General features: G+C 45.4%; 1 protein-coding gene across 2 annotated transcripts in view; it reads left to right on the top strand.

Moving 5' to 3' along the window:
- The window catches only part of Peli2 (pellino E3 ubiquitin protein ligase family member 2), a 149,229-nt gene that overhangs the window by 45,037 nt on the left and 83,289 nt on the right, over positions 1-20,903 (top strand). For both annotated transcript variants that reach the window (XM_052191683.1, XM_052191685.1), the window contains exon 2: positions 3,495-3,624. In XM_052191683.1, the coding sequence (XP_052047643.1) occupies positions 3,495-3,624 (130 nt within the window). The remainder of the gene's footprint in view (positions 1-3,494; positions 3,625-20,903) is intronic.

The following is a 20,903-nucleotide window of genomic DNA, read 5'->3' as shown; positions in this document are numbered from 1 at the left end:
AGGGAGGTCTTGGGGGAGGGGCCTGGCTGCTGGAGTGTGTGTGTGTGTGTATGTGTGTGTAGGGGGAGTGAGGTGTGTGTGTTGGGGGGGTGGGAGCTGGATACTTTCCTGCTTTGAGGGTTAACAAAGTTTACCCAGGAGTCCTTGCGCAGAAAGCCTTTTCTGCCCTTGAGAGGAGCAGGGCCCTTGGCAGCTCCCTGCCTGCCATCTCTGGAGAGCAGACCTTAATGCCAGTCCTGGTTTTAGAAGCGCCCTCATCCTGGCCAGGCCCGAACCTCTCTGATTTTTTTCTCTCTGTCCATATTGTTGAATTGTTTTGGATTTTCTTTCTACACAAGAACCACCTGTGGAGCGTCACACGTTTGTGGACCTGGAGCCTGTGCTGCAGTCGAGTCTCTGGGGTGTAGCTTTCCATATTTTTATAAGACTTCCTAGTGATGCTGATTTTTTTTTATGCCACCTCTTTACCAGGCCCTAGCCCATTTCTACCACTTTGATTCATCCTGTGGAATTTCCTGGGCTCATTATAACAAATGAGTACCTACTGGCTAGCTTGAAACCAGAGGTGTTTACATTTTCACAGTCCTGGAAGGCTTAAGGCTGAGATCAGGGTGTGAGCAGGACCCGGTGCCCCTGAAGGCTCCAGGGGAGAGAGAGTCTTCCTCATTTGTTCCAGCTCTAGGAGGCTCCAGGAATTCCCTGGAGTGTGTTTGTATATTATGGGCTCCCCCTCAGTCTTTGCATGGTCTTTTCCTCTGTTTAGAGTGCCTCATTAAGGTGCTCGTTACTAGAATTAGGTCCCACTAATACTTTAGCACGGCTTTACCTTTCTCTGACAGATCCACCCACAGATTCCAGGATGTGCTTGTATCTGTTTTGGGGACACAGCATCCATCTTCCCCCTGCCGCCTCAGGCAAGGACGAGGTTCTGCACTGATCACTCCTGCGGTCCATGTGAGCCCACCCTGAATTGTGCGCCTTCCTCGAGTCCTTCCTTGTCCTGTCACACTAACTGAGCCAACCCTACCAGACTCCCTGTTCTCCTTAGGATGAGATGCCCAGGCACTCCTCCTGCAGTACCGTGCTCCAGCAGTCTTACCTGTGTGCTCCTCCCACCTTCCCACAGCCTTTACTCTTCTGAAACTCGGATGGGGGGGGGGCGGCGGGTTCTTTGCTGAATCTTCTTGCTTAGCGTGTGTTCCACATCTCATCCTCTGGCTTGGATTCATGACGACTCCAGAGTGTCTTCCCCTGCTCTGTGTGCTGCCCGGGCCCCTTGTCTAGTGTGTTTCTCACATTGTCGTATGTTGTATTCGCTCCTTACAGACGGGAGGCTCTGGGAAGGCAGGGCGCTGGTAGTAAATATTGGGTGTACGGCTGAGGCGCTTAATCTAATGCGAAACTCCACTCATCTTTGCCGTTGCTTTCCCTCCACGGTTTCACTTCCAACAGGTCTTTGCACTTGTTCTTGTCTGGGTATATTAAGTAGGCAGTCTGCACATGCGCTGCTGTATTTGCTCAACATACAGCATCTGTGCATCTGTGTCCAAACCCAGGCAGATAACACTGAGTTGTCTCTGCATGTGCTGGCATTCTGACCCCTTCCCTTTGTGCTGGATATAACTTTACTGCTGTGAAACAGCCTGGCATGAACGAGGGTTAGAGGAACATCGGAACCCATGAAAGCCCTCACGGATTCTGTTTCCCCCCACTCATCACTTTAGCCAGAATGTGACTTTCCCTCAGCTCTGTGTTTATGTGGTTCAGGCCACTCACTGAAAACAGTTAGTTGTCCCTTGTCCCAGTTTTATGTGTCCTAGGACAAGGATGTTGTTGACCAGATTGGACCAGATATAAGGTGGAGAGGGACAGGGGAAGATGCTGGCAGTCCCAACTTACCCAGTCAGGGAGTGGTACTGAGAGGGGCCGGGCGGGGTGGGGTGGGGTGGGGCAGGGTGGGGCGGGGTGGGTCAGGGAGCTGCACTGAGCCTGTGGCACACTGCCCTGGCTGCTTTTTCCTGACTGGGAGTGTCTGAGTGAGGAAACTGTATGATGTGGGAAACCTACCTTGAGTTTGTCTCCTCCACAGCAGTGAAAATGCCTCTCCAAGTTGTTGAATTGGTTCATATGTTTCCTTTAATATATATAGACGGCTGATCCCGAGTTAAGTGGCATCAGGATATAGTCAAGGAAGTCTGTAGTGATCCAGTACTCATGAGTACTGGATACTATGGATTTCCTGAGTATGGATGAGTATGGATACTATGGATTGCAGACTTAAACAAAATGTACATTTTTTAAAATCTTGCCTTGGGTAAAAAGAGACTCCTAAAACTTGAAACAGTTTTTTCTTTAGTCTGGAGACATTCTTCCGGAGCTGGCATTTTGCTGGGGTGGGCATGGAAACAGATGACAGACACAGTACAAATCTCTTAGGTGTAATGTAAAACCACTGTCTGGTAGAGCTATCGACTCAGCCTTTACAAATACATGCTTTGGTCCACCGTGTTCAGTTCTCAGGGGCTTCACCCCCCCACCTCCACCACACCTCTCTTCTGTACAGAGTGGGAGGAGTCAAGCCAAGGGTCTGCTGGGTAAGACGGAGTAAGCACAGGCCACCAGGCCCATGCCCCTTCTCTTTGGTGTTCAGAGGGCCTAAGAGCAGCTGTGTTTATCCTAGTAAAGTGTTACATGATTCTCTTTTACATTTTTCTCTTGGGAGGAAGTTCTGCCGTGGTGCTGCCAGCAGTCTTAGTCAGATCCGCACGGCCACATGGGATGCTGGTTAAAACATCCAGAGATTAGTAGTTAAGCCATGGCTAGTGCATGCAGTTGAAGCCAAGCTGTAATCCTGAATTTCTTGAAACTCTGGCATTAGCTAACTATAAGCAATCTACCTCAGGACTTCTTTACTTTCCAAGTTTTTTTTAGAGCCGGGTAAAACTCATATATAATTTGTACAAGCTGTCTTTTTTGATTCTGTTAACCTAGCTGTGTAGGGTTCAAACAAATGAGAATGCATACAGGATTCAAAACTCTAAAGAAATTTAACTAAATTTAGTTTTTTTTTTTCAAATAAAGATCTTACAGAAAGCATTAACATGATTTGAGAGTAAGAGACTAGGCGTAATTAGCATACTCTTTCCTAACTAGTTCATTTAGGATATTTCTCAGGTGTTTTTCTGAGGGCTGTTAGGATGGCTCAGCCGATCCAGCCAGCTTTTGGACAGCCTCTGCGAATGCTCATTTGCTTATTCATTTCCTTGTCTCTTCTGAGGGAGATTTGAAGAGTCTGTCTTTACAGAATAGGAAACCTCTAATTACTTGCCTGTCACTTTTAAATGAAGTCTCTGGAAGTCTCTCTTCGCAGCTGAAGCCTGCTTGCAACCCTCTGTGGGGCTCAGTGGGCAGCTTTCTGGCCATTCCTGTCCTCTCCCTCTGATGCTCACCTTAAACTTACAAGCAACTGAAGGCTTTTGTTGTCTCTGCTTTAGGTACAATGGTGCTTTGCCTAATGGCGACAGGGGCAGGAGGAAAAGCAGATTTGCCCTCTATAAGCGGACCAAGGCCAACGGTGTCAGACCCAGCACAATCCACGTGGTCTCCACACCCCAGGCATCCAAGGTAGGTGGCCGAGACAAATGGAGATGGTCGTAGTTTTTGTCAGCTGCTATTTCCTCTGGACTTTTTTTTTCCATGTAGGACAGAACATTCTTCAGCTACACGAGGCTAGGGAATGTTTGAAGAGCTTTGTTGTGCACTGTGAGGTGTTTAGCAGCAATAGGTGCCCACAGCATCCTTCTTCCCACTCCCCAATGCTCAAACATACCTGAAAACAAGACAGGATGGCTGGTGGGAGGGGTGGGCAGGGGACGTTGGAAGTCCATACACTATTTTAGGAAAAAGGGTGACTAGCATTCATCGGGTTGCAGCTGTGTTTGGAAGCTCTGTGATGTTTTTTATCTTAAAGAACCTTTTGCATTAGATCTGGGGCTACACTTGCCAAAGTTCAGTATTTTCCTTCTGTCGGTAGACATAGCATGCGGTTACATTGTCTACATGTTACTGGGAATTGAGTTTGCGTGATAGCTACAATGCGCAGTACACAGGTCTAAGTGGTATCGTATGTTCACTGTGCTTATTTCTTCCCAGTAAGTTTGTGGTGGTTTGAATAACACCCTTAGGTTCATATATTTGAACTTGGCCCTCAGTTGTGGAACTGCTTGGGAAAGATGAGGAGGTGTGGCCTTTTGGAGGACGAGTGCCCCTGAGGGTTGGCTTTGAGGTTTCCAAAGCCCATGCTGGGCCTGTTTTCTCTCTGTGGACCAGGATGTAAAACTCTCAGCTCCTGCTCCCGTGTAGTGCTTGACTGCTTCCTGCCATGGTGGTCATGGGCTCTAAGTCTGTCAGCAGACCATCAAGTAAGTTTTTATGAGTTGCCTTGGTCATGGTGCCTCTTCACAGCTACAAAATAGTAACTAAGACAAAGTTAATGAAATGTTAATTTTTTTAAAGGATTAAATCATGTGTCCTCTGATACATAATCAAGAGAATTATCTTCAGTTTCCAGTCTGATTGGCAAGTTATTACACTAATGCCGCACTATGACCGGTTTTACATATTACACTTACGGCAAGTTTTCTTTCAATAAAGTCAGCTATTTGCTATATACCTGCCTTTTAAATAAAATATTGATGTGCAATTTTTTTTATGGGGTTACTGGATATGTTTGTGATTATGGCTTTGAAGAACCTGGGCAGGCTAAGCACTGATCTGTGTTTTTTACTGAACACCAGCCTTCGGAGAACATGATGCTTCCTTGACTCAGTGGTGTGCTCAAGCGCAGCCTTCACTGTGATCAGCCTGTGACTACTTGGCTGCTTAAGAATCCCTGTCACAGGACCTTGGGGAGGGTCTGATAGAACATGCCAGCCAGAGACCTGCTAATAGTGAAATGTGAGAGTAAAAGAAGACACTGGGACCAAAGACACAGGAAAGGGTCGTGTCGAGCGGGCAAGGAGAGAGCCACTGTGAAGGCCAGGAGATGACATGACATTTATAATAAAGCTGGCTTCACCAGGACCCGAAGAATAGGAAGAGAGGGAAGAGCAGTAAGCTCTTGGGCAGGCAGGGACACGAGAAAGGCTTTAGAGTCTGACTTGGTTACGTCCCCCGCCCACCCACCCCAACAAAATGTCTGAGACCTTGGTTGATTCTGGCTCTGTTTCGGGAGATGCCAGTTACAGTGGCAGTGAAGACACAGTAGCCAACTGGCTCAGTCTCTGGTGGCTAGATCTTGCAGCACAACCCTTTACTGTATGGTGACTCAGGAGGCAGAGACAGACCTGGGATGGAGCTGAGCACCAGCGCGGCCTCCAGGTGACTCCCAACCAGTCACGCCTCCCTTCCAGGGTTCTGCAAGCTCCTAAACAGCGCCATCTGCTGGGAGGGGGGAACACTGCATCCTGCGCAGGACGTGTCAGTGTCCAAAGAAGGAAAACAAGACAGATGTTTGAGAGCACAGGATGAGTGCCAGAAATATTCTTGTAGTATAAATATGGACCTTTGGATTTTGTAGAGCTGTAGACACTCATCCTCCTTGTCTCGTTTTAGATCTGTACTGCTCATTATTTCCTTCTTTTTCAATGTAACATTTTTGTTCGTTCTTTGGGAACTTCACGTCTTGCACCCATCATTTCCTTTTTAAATCAGGAGTTTTATATTAATAAAGTGGCTGACAGAAGCCACAGAAAGATGGCCCTGGAGCACAACGAGAAAGGACTTGATTAGCGTGTGCAGGGTCCTGAGTTTGATCCCTGAGAAAGCACACATGCCCATGCATGCGCGCACACACTCACACACATGCACACTTGAACACGCACACACACTCATGTTACAGAGCTTTTGTTTTGATTATCCAAACTCATCCCGTGATGAAATATAACAAACTTGTAGCTAGCTCAGGGGAGTATGCACTCGGTGGCTCTTCCTTCTCCTTCCCCACCTCTCTTACTCCCTGTTTTAGCTTTCTTGATTTTTTTTTTCCTACATGCTTAGATTTTGCCTTAAGATGTTTAAATCATTCATCTCTCAGTAGTTGTGCGAGTCTGTGCTTAAGCACATTACCCACAGTACTCAGAATTGGGCACATCAGGTCTTGACTCTCTTTGTAATAATTTTCTCAGAGCCTTGGGACGGATGCTCATTTTCAGGCTAAGCAAATGGACAGCAATAAGCAGGAGCCGTAGTGTATGCTGGTTACAAGCAGCTTCTAGCTAAAGAAATAAACAGGTGGGGCAGAAGGAGCCAGTCATGGTAGAAAGGATCTGAGTTAAGGGCCCAGTGCTGCGGGCGGACAGTGCACGTCCCAAGGGGAGTTATTACATGGCTAGTCCTTCATTCTGCAGTGACTGGAACTCATCATCCCATTTCCCTACTAAAGGTTTGAATTCTTAGGAGAGACTCTGGTAGGCTCAGCTTGGCCTCGCTATGACCAATGGAGAGAGACCGGGACGCGGACACGGTGTGTGTGGCAGGGTGCGGGGGGGTGGTAACCACTGGCCTGTGGCAGCTGTGCTCGGCTTTGTATCGCTGCCTCAAGGGCTTTGTACCTAGGAAATACAGAATATTGTTTGTAGCAGAATATTGTTCAATAGGGGTTGAATCTGTTTCTGCCATTCAGGGACCTGACCTCAGTCACAGGCTCAGCCCTCCTGGGCCTCTCAGATGTACACCACTGTCTGTGTGATGGTGCTACTCCTACTGCTACATTTGTTCTCCTGGCCTTTCTGCTTCTGAGTTCCATTCAGCTACAGTTTCTCCGTGCTTACATATTTTTAACCGCGTCTGTAAGCCAGTAGTCTGGTGGACAGGCAATATGGGAAGCTGAATCCCCATCCCCTAAGCACCCTTATCACTCTGCATGTCTTCGCAGTCATGCCGTTCCTGTCTTCTCTGCGGATGCTACTGACTTACCTTCTCCCTGCCCCGTGCTCCCCATGCTGACCCACAGTTCATCCTTCGTGCATTTCAGTGACCTGGGATCTGGCTTGACCTTTCTCCCGACACCTTTGACCTTGTGTCTTCCCTCTGTCTCTCTTTTTGAGGGCAGAACAAAGCTGTCTCTCTGCCAGTGGTAAAGTCAGTGGGAGACGGGGCCTCCCAGTCGCCCCTGAACGCCAGCTTTAAAGCTGAGTCAGATTCGGATGGCAAGCCCCTGCTATTGTTGTGTAATCTCTATTTGTATAATCTTTATTTGTGTATATATTTGCTCTCGGAATGATACAGGTATTCTCTGATTATATAATGCGGTTAGAAGTATCAGAAGTCCTGTTTCACTTCTGGCAGATCTGTTACATAGGCATAAAGCCTCATCTTTTATTCACCCAATTCATCTATTCAACAAATATTTATCCAGCACCTTCCACGCCCAGGCATAGTGCCAGGTATCGGCTAGAGTGCCTCGAGCAAACACATCACCATGGAGCTGATCGGCCAGTGTGGGCAAACAGTGGAGCGGTGTGTGAGAATGTATGCAACCGTGTGTTGTGAGAAGTGCTGGGGGAAAGGCACAGTGTGGCCTGCAGGCAGGGAAGAGGCCCTGGGGCAGGGCAGTGAGCCACTGCTGACTGGGAAGTGTGTGTGTGTGTGTGTGTGTGGGGGGGGGGGCGGAGCCAACCAGGGATGCTGAGAGATCTGGGCCTAGCAGGAGGATTTGACTTTCTCTGAATGGGAACCACTGGGTGATGTTAAGCTGAGAGAATGGCATGATACAGCTGAGAATTTACAGTTTACAATGTGGGGAGACTAGCAGACTGTTATCCCACCAGTAAACGGTGATGCTACCAATGTCTGATAACGGATGTTTTTACCAGCTGCATGTTAAATTTAGCAACATTGCTAGGTAAAAACCTTCATCATATTTTTTTCTTATTTAGATTATGTTTTATAGAAATGTCCTTTTGGGGGTATTTTTGTTTTCCAAGAGTAAATGGAAACCAACCCCAGTGTATTTCATAATGGAAAATATCATCAGTATTTGAATAATGTTTTAGAATAAGATTAAGTCTCCTTACTATGACTGCATGCCCGGGGATGCTTGTTACTCTATGTCTTTAACCTCTTTCCGTTGCTGTGAGAAAGTCTGTAAGGCTGGGTACCTTGTGAAGGGGTTTGCTTGTCTCAACTGTGCTGGTAGCTTACGCCTGCACCTGCCAATCATGGTAGAAATGCAGGAGGTGAGTAGGTCAAGTGCTGTTGGGGCATGTCCTAGCCAGGAAGTGGAGCAGATATCCTGGAGCCGTTGTTCCCAGTGCTGGTTCTCATGGGAACTTGTCCAGTATCCTGAGACCTCACCTTCTCAGTAAGATCAGTACCCGTCCATTCTGAGAGCAGTGGCCTATGGCCTCCCTCTTACAGATGCAGCATTGCTAGACCAGGGACCAAGCTGTCAGTGCATAAGCCTTGGGGACCGGCCACACCCACACCGCAGCGGTGTGTTTGAGTTGGTCCAGCTCTGGTGGTTGTTGGAGCAGTCTGAGTGTCAGAGTGACTGTGGGATGTGGTAACGCTGATGTCCTCTTCAGTGTCAGCTCAATAGCTTGAGCTGATTTTCAGGGTTCATCGTCCACTTTTGAAGTGTCTTGGTGGCACTGGAAAGCGTAGCTGACTCTGTTTTAGGAGAAGCACCAAATCCTCAGTGTCTACATACTGTTCACTGGTGCTGCCTTAAAGTGGTTTGGCTTCACATAGTCTTGATTTTGGTTTCCGTCATAGTCATTTTGTTATAATTATTCAGTTTGTAGTGTGTGGCGTTTGTTTTGTTTGGTAAGACAGAGTATGATGTGTAGTCTATGTTAGTCCCAAACTCATTGTCCCCCTGCCTCAGCCTCCTGACTTCATGTATGAGTCACCACACTCTACTCTCTGTTTGAAGTTGATAGTTTGAAGTTCAAGAATCAATGAATGAAACTATTATAAATGATTTAATTAATTCAGTGAAATACAAATTTGGTTCGGGCAACAGTGCTTTGATAAGGCTTTTCATTTAGGTACACTGTAAGTATGAGTATCCTAAAACTGTAAGAGAAGAAAATAATGAATTAATGAGCCACAGAACTGAACATACCTTGATTCTTTACTGGGTACAAACTCATAAAACAATTTCTAGAATGAGAAGCTACTTAGTTCAGTAAAAACGCAGGCACAAGCCAGCTTCTACATGGTTAAAGCAGCAACCTGCAAAAACTCTTTATTAATGAGCATTGATAAAGCAAGCACAGTGTGTCTGAGAGCATGCAGTTTACATGATTTCCCGACAGAGTATCAGGACTGCCAGTATAGTTCTTGTAGGAAATGATCATGGCGGCTGAAATTTCTGTCTCCGATCATTACACAACACATCTACTGAGATGGAAAAAAAAAAAAAAACACCAAAGCAGTGAAATTTGAGTCAAGAATGAAGCTCCGCCCATGTCACATGGAGGTCCAGCGATTGATTTAAGATGCAATTCTGAAGACTTTGAAGATGGCATGATGGCTTTGTTGATTTCGTGGAGCCGGAAAAAGTGACATCTGAAAAAGATTAAGCTTTGCTGTGGCTCTCAAGAAGAATTCAAGAAAAATGGTTTCCAGGAGCCATACTTACAGGAAGACCTTACGGATTTTGCACAGATGATGTAAGGAGCTGGGGAGAAAGAGCTCTCATTGGCCGCCGTCTCCCTGGTGTTTTGCTGTGCCTGGATGATTTGGAAGATGAACTAAGGAAACCTTGTAACATTATGTTGAAAAAAATTTGTTACTTCACATCAAAGACACACTAGAGTTAAATAGCATTCTGAAGAACCTGGAATTTTGAGGTAACTGAGCCTGTTGTGAGGTGTATAGACTTAGCTCTGATGTCATACAAAGGCTTGAAGATTCACTTGTGCAGAGGCTGTGAGGTAGCAGTTGGCCAGTTAGAGTTTTTAAGGGTTTGGCCATGGTGAGTGATAATGTAACTGACGTTATGCGAACTTTGTCTTTATTTTTAAGAATAAGAAATTGTAATGCCAAAATGGCCCGAGTTAGTTGACAGAAAATTAATAGTAAAACACATATAAAACCAAATAGAGGTGAGTGCAGTTGTGAGTCAGGATGGATTAGAGCTAAATCTGAAAAGAAACAAAACTAAGAATTCCAGGAGAAAAATATTATCCAACAGCTTTCATGAGCATGGACTTTATATGAACTACAAATAGGACCAACGCATTACTAACTTTTAAAAGTATCTTTAAAATTCATTGATTTGTACCATTTAACCCATTGTTTAGAGCAAATACTGTAGAGCGGAAAGTAAAAATCACACCTATTAAGTAATTCCCACGGCTTAGCTGGTAGTAGTAATAGTGGGTGTGAAAAATCTGATTGTGATCAGAACGAGACCGAGATTGTGGATTAGGAGCAGAGGGGCTCGGAGCTGCCCCTCCAGCACTGGCAGGGCGCTTAGGTGAGTGGACTCGGGCCTGCTCCCTTCCCCTGACTGGAGCAGCGGAAGAACTCTTCTGTTTGGCTTCTTTAGTCAAATCCTAACTCAGACATTGAGCCACATGTGCAAATACATCAAAGAAAGGATCATGCTAACAATTTCTAAGAACTAACAGAAGGCTTGGAAATTAGTGGGATGCCTCGCCGGGTGACAGATGCCGTCACTTGCCACGCTGGAGTGTAGTTTCATAATGTGGATGCTAGGAAATGTATGGGAATATTGTTAAACATTTAGAACCAGCGTCACTTGCAGTTTTAGGATTTGAAACAGCGTAATTCCTTATCAGGACTCTTCTGCAGCCTCTTGTGAGCCTTTCAGGGAGGTTTCAATATATTGTATAATATATTTTAAATTAAAATTAGACGTCTGATTCGAGATTCCTACATTGAGTACTTCCAAAAGGGTGACATACTGATTTGGAATATTGGGGTTTTCCTAGTTTCAGCAACCAAAAAGTTTAGCACTGATGTTTTATGTGTGCTCTTATCACTTGCTTTATATTTTCAAGTGCTAACAACTGTGTGTGTGACTCAGCTTTGCAGTGTAGTGTGATTAGAAGAACTCATGCTTTCAAATAAAAGAAAGATCCTCTCCTGTGCACTCTATAGGGAGTTACCCCGTCTGCATGCAAGGTTCCAGTGCCTCACTCTCTGGTTGCCCTCATGGCAAAAGGAACCCTGCACATGAAATTAAGACAGGGACTTTTAAGAGGGATTATCATGGATTAGCCCCCATGGGCCCAGTATAATCACAAGGGCCCTTAACAGTGGAAGGGAGGGGTTATGATGAATAACTTAGAGGGGATGAGGGCAGAGGGGCAAAGGGGGCTTTGAGGTAAAGGAAGAGGACTGTAAATTAGAGTGCCTGCATCCTCTAGAAGCTGGGACAAACACGTCAGTCAGCAAGGAAACCAGGACTTAAGTCTTCCAATCACAGTGACCGCTGTCAACCCAGTGTCTCAGAAGTGTCTTCCCCAGGGCTCGCTCACTCCTCATCGGCCTGGGGTGATTCTGGCAGAGAATCCAGGGTGCATGCTGAATACTGGTGGGCAGAGCTACAAGAAAATGTATTGTGGTTTTAGCAGCAGAAGTCTTTGACAATTTGTTGTAGCAACAAGAGAAAATGTATACCTAGTGTTTTATGAGAAATTTTAAGTGCAAAATGCCTATATTTGTGATCCGTTCTTAGTCTTGTGTTAGAGGAAACAAAGATATTGAGGAAAGAAATGACAAGTGGGAGATGATGAACAGTTTTGGATATAGAGAATTGAAACAGGAAATCTCGATTCTAGTGCTTGGCATCTTTAATACGAATGATCTACATTACATTTATACAATAATTATAATTTTGACTCCATGCATGTATTAGTTGGAAAAATGATTTGTGTTGTTTGTAAAGCCAAATGTCCTTGACTTGCTTTAGCTTATCAGTGTTGGAGAATGTTTTTATCTATAATTAGGCTTTTAATCAAACACTGATTGATTGAATTGTGAGCCACTTGGTCACTTGGAACCCTTTTTGTTGAGGAACGGGCCTTTCCTTATAACTTTCCCTTTGAAAACAGTGAGCACTAAAAATTCAGGAGCTCTTTATTTAGACTGCATTTTTAAAGTTTCAAAAACAAACAAAACAAACAAACAAAAGACAATCTTGGCAAGTTGACTCATTTCACTAAGGTGTGTATACTGCCCAGGGCCCCAGAGTGCTGTCTTATTGATGCAGAGTGAATTCCCTAGAGTACAGGGACCAACACTGATTCCTCCTGGGAATGTGGCTAGGAAGCCCATTCATGGCCAGACCAGGGCTGCCTTGGTGACAGAGTGAGGTAATACGATTCCTGATAAGCCTGCTCCACGGGAGAAGTGCTCTCACTGCTCATGAACAAAGACCCAGGTTTAGATCCAGCGCCTACATAAGAGCCCAGTGCAACACCATGTCAACACATCTGCAACCCTGGCACCGGGGTGCCGAGAAAGGCAAATCCCCAGGATGTGCCAGCCAGGCAGTCTGGGGAGCTCTGAGTTTCCTGAGAGACCTGTCTCAAAAAGTAAAATGGAGAAAAGTAGAGGAAGACACTTGAGGTCAACGCCTGGCTACCACATGCACATTCAACTTGTGTACAAAGGACACACGCACACAGCTGAGGCATGCATGCATGCACGCAAACATGAACATGCATGCACACACACAATTGAAATTGGGAGCTGCCTTGTAGTTGAATTGGCAGCACCAGTGGTTAGTGAAATCAGGTGTTGTGCAGCGAGCCCTTCTACGGAAGGGTCAGCGATGATGGAGGCTTGGCTTCAGTAATAGTCTGTTTGCAGCGGTGGTTACGATAGCATGCTATACAGGTGCAGGGAAATGAATCCAGTGCCGCTGATAACAGTAATGGACCGCAGAGGGGAGCCGGGCATCATGGGCTGGCTAGGAATGACTGCCGTCAGTTTAGACCCTTTTTGCTTCAGAATGCACTGTTCTTGCAAAAGTGTCTCAGACTCTTTGAAACCCGGCGCAACTGTGTCCAGTACTACTTACGTTTGCGCACTTGGTTGGTAGTTTAAGGAAATCGCGGCTTCTGACCGCTTTGGTTTCGTCTTGCTGGGCGAGGGGATTTGCTTGCTTGGACTGTGTTCTCTTTCCATATCCAGCTGTCCCCTGAGCTCCTCACTCTGTTCTCTTCCTCTCTGCTCCCCAAATAGCCTTTCCTACCCACCACTCTGTGCTCTGTCAGCAACATCCTCCTTTGTTAACATACGGTTCAGTCTCATCTGCTAACCTGCACTCTCACCCCAGGACTCTCCTCCCTCAGCCTCAGAGAGCAGTCCTGTGTGAGCCCATAGAGCGTTTGCTGCGCACCTATGCTGCGTTAGACTTGTTGACTGGCTTTCCCCAATGGCAGGAATGTTGTGAGCCTTTCTGCTCTCCTGCTGCCTGGCTCGGCGTGCTCGGCTTACACAGACGCTCTTACCTGCTCTTTGGGCCTGTCCTGAAGGCCGGCCAGCTAGTGACCAAAGGAATACTTGGAATGCATCAACCGCCTGCTGTATGGTAGTGGTAGCAATTGGCTAATGTACACCAATGTTAGAAAGAAGTACTCATAAAAAAATCATGGTGGGCTCTGGTTTCCTGGCACCTACACTTATGTATTGGCTGCTGAGGTGTTATGAGAAATTTTTAGCTAAAGTCCATTGATGGGTTAAAATTGAAACTGAATTTCGACATAGGCTTCCTCTGTGAACTTGATAATTTAAGTTTATTCTTTTCTTAGCTCCCAGCAGCGAAGCATTATTACAAAGCAGTTTCTGAATCATTGAGGGAAGTAAGTTTGGAGATTGGTGGATTTCCTCACTGGAGAGTATGGTCAGTGAAGAGAATACCATGCTACGGCCTTCTCAAGGGAAGGGGCATCTCCTCAGCCCAGCTCATCGCTCAGGCATTCACCTGCCAGCTGACTTACACTGTTGTCAAACATGAACAAATTGAATGTTTAAAAAAGGTCTTTTTTCTGTTGGTCGTAATAGGAATGTCTGGTTGAAATTGTTGGACATCAGCAATCTTTTCTATCAACCTTTGTTTTTTAAATCATTTTTATTACTGTATTAGGGTTCTCTAAAGGGACAGAACCCATACAATGCGTGTGTAGTAAAAGGAGGTTCCTTAGATCAGCTTGCACAACACAGCCCGAGTGGTCTAACAATGGCTGATGCACAGCAGACAGGCAGAGTGTGGCAGCTGCTCAGACCATGTGGCAGGATGTCTCAGCAGTCCCTGTTTGGAAATGAAGGCCTGGAAGATATCTGCGGAGCTTCTGGTCTTCAGTCTACCAGGGAAACCTGAGAAGGAACGCAGCAGTGTCGGCATCGGCGACAGGATAGGTGAACTTGACAGCAGGAGTGAAGGCAGGCAGACAAACAACGCAGTTCCTCTTCTATCTTCCCTCATTTGGGCTTGAAGGGAGGTACCCCTTATGTCAGGTTGGGCCTCTCCTCTTTGTACCAGTCCCGCCAAGGAAATCCCCACAGGAGTGCCTCATGCTTGCTTTTTAGTTGATTCCTGATCCAGACAACTGACATTAACCGTCATAGTTATCTTCCTCTGCAGCCTAGTCTCATAAATATAAGAACGTCATCACGTTTTTTAAAAATACGTGTTCTGTGAATGTCTGGGCAGACATGTCGTGGTGTATGAGTGGAGGTCAGAAGGCAGCTTATGGGAACCAGCTTTCCTTCTACCATGAGGGTCCCATGGATTGAATCTGTTAGGAGCTTGGGGGCAAGTGTCCTCGCTTGAAGGGACTACTTGCTTGTCCCATAGTGCCATATTGGATCATCCAAATAGCGTTGATACTGACGTCTTTCAAGCAGAGTTGAACTAATGTGGAATTTATTTTTCTTCAGTGAGTTGAAGGACACTTCTGGCAAATAGATCTTACCTCGTATTTTGAGTTTCCTCCTACTTACCATTTAGCACATGATGCTGAGTGTTAGCCCAAGGTCTCTCTATTACAGGTGTACATCCTTCCTACCTTCGTGTACCCCCAGATCTGCCATCTTTAATTTACTTTGACTTTTTTCTTAGCATGGACACATTTTGCATGTGGAATTTGATGACTTTTTTAAAAGCAAACACCTGTTTACATAGCAAGCAAACACCTGTTTACATAGCAAGCAGACACCTGTTTACATAGCACCCAGTCCAAGGAGCTGGAGCCAGTACCCTGCCGGAGTGCCGGAGAGCCTGTTGCTTTCAGCTGGCTACTGTCAAACCCAGGCAGTAACCAGGTAGCCACTATCTGATCCGGAAGGCACAGGTGGCTTCCACTCTTTAAAAAACGGGCGGTTCCTCCGAAAACTGGGCACCTTACTTCCAGAAGATCCTGCTATACCACTCCTGGGCATATACCCAGAAGACTCCCCACCATGTAATAAGGATACATGTTCTACTATGTTCATAGCAGCCCTATTTGTAATTGCCAGATGCTGGAAAGAACCCAGGTATCCCTCAACAGAAGAGTGGATGCAAAAAATGTGGTATATCTACACAATGGAGTACTATTCAGCCATTAGAAACAATGAATTCATGAAATTCTTAGGCAAATGGATGGAGCTAGAGAATATCATACTAAGTGAGGTAACCCAGACTCAAAAGGTGAATCATGGTATGCACTCACTAATAAGTGGATATTAACCTAGAAAACTGGAATACCCAAAACATAATCCACACATCAAATGAGGTACAAGAAGAAAGGAGGAGTGGCCCCTGGTTCTGGAAAGACTCAGTGAAACAGTATTCAGCAAAACCAGAACGGGGAAGTGGGAAGGGGTGGGTGGGAGGACAGGGGAAGAGAAGGGGGCTTGCGGGACTTTCGGGGAGTGGGGGGGCTAGAAAAGGGGAAATCATTTGAAATGTAAATAAATTATATCGAATAAAAAAAAAAACGGGACCCATGGTGTGAACATCTCTATTTCTGACTCCTTTGATGTAGAATCATATTTGTAAATGAAATACTCATGTTGGATTCAGGAGTTTGTTCATTGTTATTTCATGTTTTGTGTGAATGTTATTCTAATAATTAATATGCCTAAAAGTTTTGATAGCACTAAAATCCCAGTTAAATTTTTGGTTTCTGATATTTGGTATTTTAAAAGCTATTTCACTTTAGGATGTAAAGTCAGGATAAATGCAAGTTAATCATAAATACCAGTGTTATGTTTAAATTAGAAATCTAGCTTTCGCTGCATGTGAAAATCTGTTTTCATTTAGAAAATTGGTAAACTTGCTGAAACAGCAATAATTTTATAGAACTGAATATTTCAGGGAGAACTCTTATTCTGTATTATTCTTTTAATATTGTGGTATGTTGCTGTTTTCCTCTGAAAAATGCTCACTGATGACCATGTTTTCCTTGGTTCCCATGTTGATGAGATCTGGCGGCAGCTTGACTTAGGAGTCAGGGATGGTGTGGACCAGTGTGGGAGATCCTGACTGGATTCCTGCCTCTGTCCCTTGCTGGCAGTGAGGCTTAGGACATGCTCTCTAAGCATGCCTTTCCAGAGTCGCTGGAGAGGACCAGGCAGGATGGTCTTATATACATACCCCCTGCCTGCCAGGTATGCTCTAGGGAACCAGCAACTGTTCTTTTTACTGACTATGCAAGGGCCCAAGAACTCCCCTGCTTGAATTATAATACAAAATCAGCTGTCAAGTCATGACACTGGTTACCACGCTCATTTTTGGATTCAGTATTAACATTTTTTGTTCTGTAATTTACTGTTGCCCTTGTTTGTTTTGAACAAGACTCCAGTCCTCCTGCTGAACTTGCACTTTGTCTTCTGTTATGCAAAGTTTCTAGTGAATGCTCTCTTCTCTGCATTCCCACCAGGACAGGAGAGAAGGTAGCTCCGAAGTTAAGGGCAGGAGTGTCCCAGCATCAGCACTGTTGACAGCTCAGACTAGCAACATCCTCGATGTGGGGATGCTTCCATCCACTAGATCCCAGGGGCATCCATCCTCAGTCGTGACTGCCAAAGAGGTCACTAGATAGTCCTCATCTTAGGAGTCCTAGATGTCAGTTAAGGAACATTGATTTAGACTGTTCAGCTTTAGTGGGTATGGAATCTAGAATTAAACTCCCCAGGTCGAATTCCCAGACCTCCCTTTGGCTGAGTGAGAACCACTGCAATCCTTGGATACTCAGTTCTCAAGTGAGAGAATAAATATTTATCTAGCTCTCATGTTGGAATGATGTAAACCATGCACATGTAACGTTTTTAAAGAATAACCTCTGTACACTGCAAATACCCATTGACCACTGTAGTAGTTATTGGTATAATAGTGAAATACAAAATGCATGGTTTAATGTAGTAAAAGGGCACCAGGAAGTGTAATAGAGCTGAATGTTATGCTCAAGGAGATAAAGAGATTAAGGGAGTGGTGATCTCCGGGCAGGATCCCACCCAGCTAAGCTTATTGTTTGTGTTTGGAGTTGAACAAGAAATAGTTTGGACTTTTAATCTGGAATGAACTACAATCCAGAAATGGATGGCACACTTGTGTCCAGATCTTGAAGCTGGAAGATGCAAGCATTTGATCTGGATATTGAGGGACAGTGGCCATGGAAAGGTCAGGCCCAGGAATGAGGGCACACACCTTTAATCCCAGGAGACAAAGTCAAGCAAATCTCTTGAGTTCAAGGCCAGCCTGGGACAGAGCAACTTCTAGGTGAAGGAAAACTTAAGTCCAAGTATGGTGGTACAGACCTTTAATCCCAGCATTCAGGAGACATAGCCATACAGATCTTTGAGTTCAAGGTCAGTCTACAGAGCAAGTTTTAGGGCAGCCAAGTTTAGGCAGTAAAGGAGTTAAAAGACAGAAAGCTGATAATAGAACAAGGGTAGCCATGTTCCAGACTCAGCAAGCAGCAGAACTTGGCAACTTTGGCCACGTAGCTCTGGCTTTAGAGTCAAGAATAAGAGGGACTGCTGGGACGACTGATTCTGGTTACCCAGAGCTAAGAAATTACCAGTGATTAAGAAGAGACCAGCATCACTGAGGTAAAATCTGGGAAGTGTTTTCTGAGAGCACAAAGAGCTGTGTTCCAGAGATAGCCAATGTCACACCTCATGTAGCAGCTGTACTTGGTAATGTGTAAGAGTCAATCGGATGGTATTGGTTTTGAAGGTCATGGAGAGCAGCTGAGGCTTGGCACTGTGAGAGGCCAAGGAAGGCCATTGAAGGTGTAGCCTCAGTTGCAGTCGATGGCCCAGGACTGAAGGGGCCATGCAAAGAAGTTGAGGTTTAGCCCTTTGAAGAGGGCCTGTGAGAGGCTATTGGTGAAGCCTAGTTGAAGCAGAAGTCCCCAGTATATTGGAGATGCCAGTACCATGGGATGGCCACAAAGAATAGCAACAACAGTAGAGTGGAGTCAGCCAGAGCCTAGAGGGCTACAGAGGACACTGGAGCACTGGAGAAGTGACGAAAGCCCTTTAGAGGAGCCCAGAGGATCATGTGTGGATCCCAGACATTGGAATAAGAAGCTGAGAAGTTGAAGTTCCCTTGGAGACCCTAGGAAATTAAAGATGCCAGAGCTGTGGGATACCTGCTGAGGAAAGCTGCTAACGGGGAGTGGAACCAGCCCAGGAGAAAGCAGTTTGTTACAGTCAACAAAGATGAAAAGGGAGTTGTAGATCTGAAGACTGCTTTGACACCAGACATGGTGATGTAGAGTCTGGAGTTTACCCAGCTGATTTCTTGTCTTGCTTGGGGATTACAGTTAAATGAATATCAGAAGAGACTTTGGATGATGGACTTTTAACATTGTTGAGACTACTATAGACTATGGGAACTTCAGAATTTGGACTAAATGTATTTTTTATTATGCTATGTTTAGTTATGGCCCCCATAGACTCTTTTGTTTGAACAAGCCTCTGAGGGCCAGGGAGTGGATTGTGGTGGTTTGAATATGCTTGGCCTATTTGGAGGTATGGCCTTGTTGGAGTAGGTGTGGCCTTGTTGGAGTGAGTGTGGCACTCTGGGTGTGGGCTTGCTCTGTGAAAGGCTATGCAGCAACCCAGCTCAGAGCTCAGAGGAGTTTCAGTCGTGTGAATTAGCATTCACGGAACAGGTGGTGGTTGCTGTTCTCCAGACTCAGTCACCTCCTGTATTAAAATGCTATCTGTGAGCACCACGGTTGTTTGTCATCTATTGCTGTGAGGTTGAGGTGGGTAGCTCTTTTCACTGCACAACACCACTGCATAGCCTCTGTCATCCCAGTGGGTAGAACATAACTTCCAGTCAACTTCCACAATGCTCCCATGATTCCTGGGGTAGACATTGGAGGCAAGGTGTTGCCTGTATTAACAGGTGAATGCAACGGATGACAGAAATACCCTTTCAAAATAAAACTGGGAAAGTCACATCAATAGGATTAATACCAAACGATATTATAAATGATTTCCCTCCTTAAAATAAGTGTTCCTTGAAAAGCATGTTGGTCACTATTTGCACATGATAACCCCCTAAGCCTGTATATTCTTGTTTCTGAAGAAGCTACTGACAGGTCTGTGTTTACTGAGCAATTTGATCCCCAAGCTAAAATATAGCTGGTGTAGTGGCTATTCCTGGTTGTCAACTTGACTATATCTGGAATGAACTACAGTCTAGAATTGGAAGGCTCATCTATGATCCTAATTTGGAGGCTCAGAGATATAAGTTTCTGACCTGGACCTTGAAGCATAGTGGCTACGAATTCCAGGATATTAAGACAAGGAGATCTCCGAGTTCAAGATCATCTGGGATTAAAGGCGTCCGGGGCACACGTCTTTAATCTGGGCCACACCCTCTGATGGAGAACTTCAGCCTTTAATCTGAGCCACACCCTCTGCTGGAGAACTACAGCCTTTAGTCTGGGCCACACCCCCTGCTGGAGATATATAAGGACATTGGAAGAAGGAAGATTTACTCACTCTTCCTTGCCTGCTTGCCTCATGGGACTGAGCAACTGCTAGATCCTTGGACTTCCATCCACAGCTGCTGCTGCCCATTTTTGGGGAGTTGGACTATAGACTGTAAGTCATCGACAAATTCCCTAACTATATAGAGACTGCCCATACATTCTGTGACTCTAGAGAACCCAGACTAATACAGCTGGATAAGCCAATCTTTTTAAGTTCCCTTGGTTGTTTACACATTTGTGCCTTATTTTTATATATCACCTTTCCCTACTCAGGCCGTGGAGATGACCTGTTGGCCTGTCTTCCTGTCTTCCTGTCTTCCTTCCTTCCTTCCTTCCTTCCTTCCTTCCTTCCTTCCTTCCTTCCTTCCTTCCTTCCTTCCTTCCTTCCTTCCTTCCTTCCTTCCTCCCTCCGTCCCCTCCGTCCCTCCCTCCCTCCCTCCCTCCCTCCTTCCCTCTGTCCCTCCTTCCCTTCTTCATTGAGATGGTTTCTAATGCTGTCTAAGGTTTTACTTTCATAGATAGGACTTTAAACATCTGTGTTATATTTCGCATAAGTTGTAAGCTATAGGAAGAGTTTGATTTAATGTACACTGGCAGGCTTTGCTCCCTTGCATTACCTTGTAACTAACTTTCTTAGTTGTGAACAACATTACAGCCACCCTGAGGGCCTACATGAGCAGTGTGCTCCTATCTGTGGTCTGTTCCCGTAGACGCAGAGCTGCAGTGCGAGCAGTCCTCAGCTCTGGTGAGCTAAGTCACCAGTCACTGGCTTCTCCCAGAGTTTTTGACTGTTCTTGCATTGTTTCCCTCTATGTGAATTTTGGGATCAAGTTGACAGATGCCATCAAAAGACACATTTAAAATTTGATAAGGATTGCATGTAATTGGTAGATTAATTGGGTGTATGCATTATCTCATTGACTC

This window comes from Apodemus sylvaticus, chromosome 8 (assembly GCF_947179515.1).
Source record: "Apodemus sylvaticus chromosome 8, mApoSyl1.1, whole genome shotgun sequence".
In the NCBI taxonomy this organism is placed as follows: domain Eukaryota; kingdom Metazoa; phylum Chordata; class Mammalia; order Rodentia; family Muridae; genus Apodemus; species Apodemus sylvaticus.
This window is presented reverse-complemented; position numbering and strand designations above follow the sequence as displayed.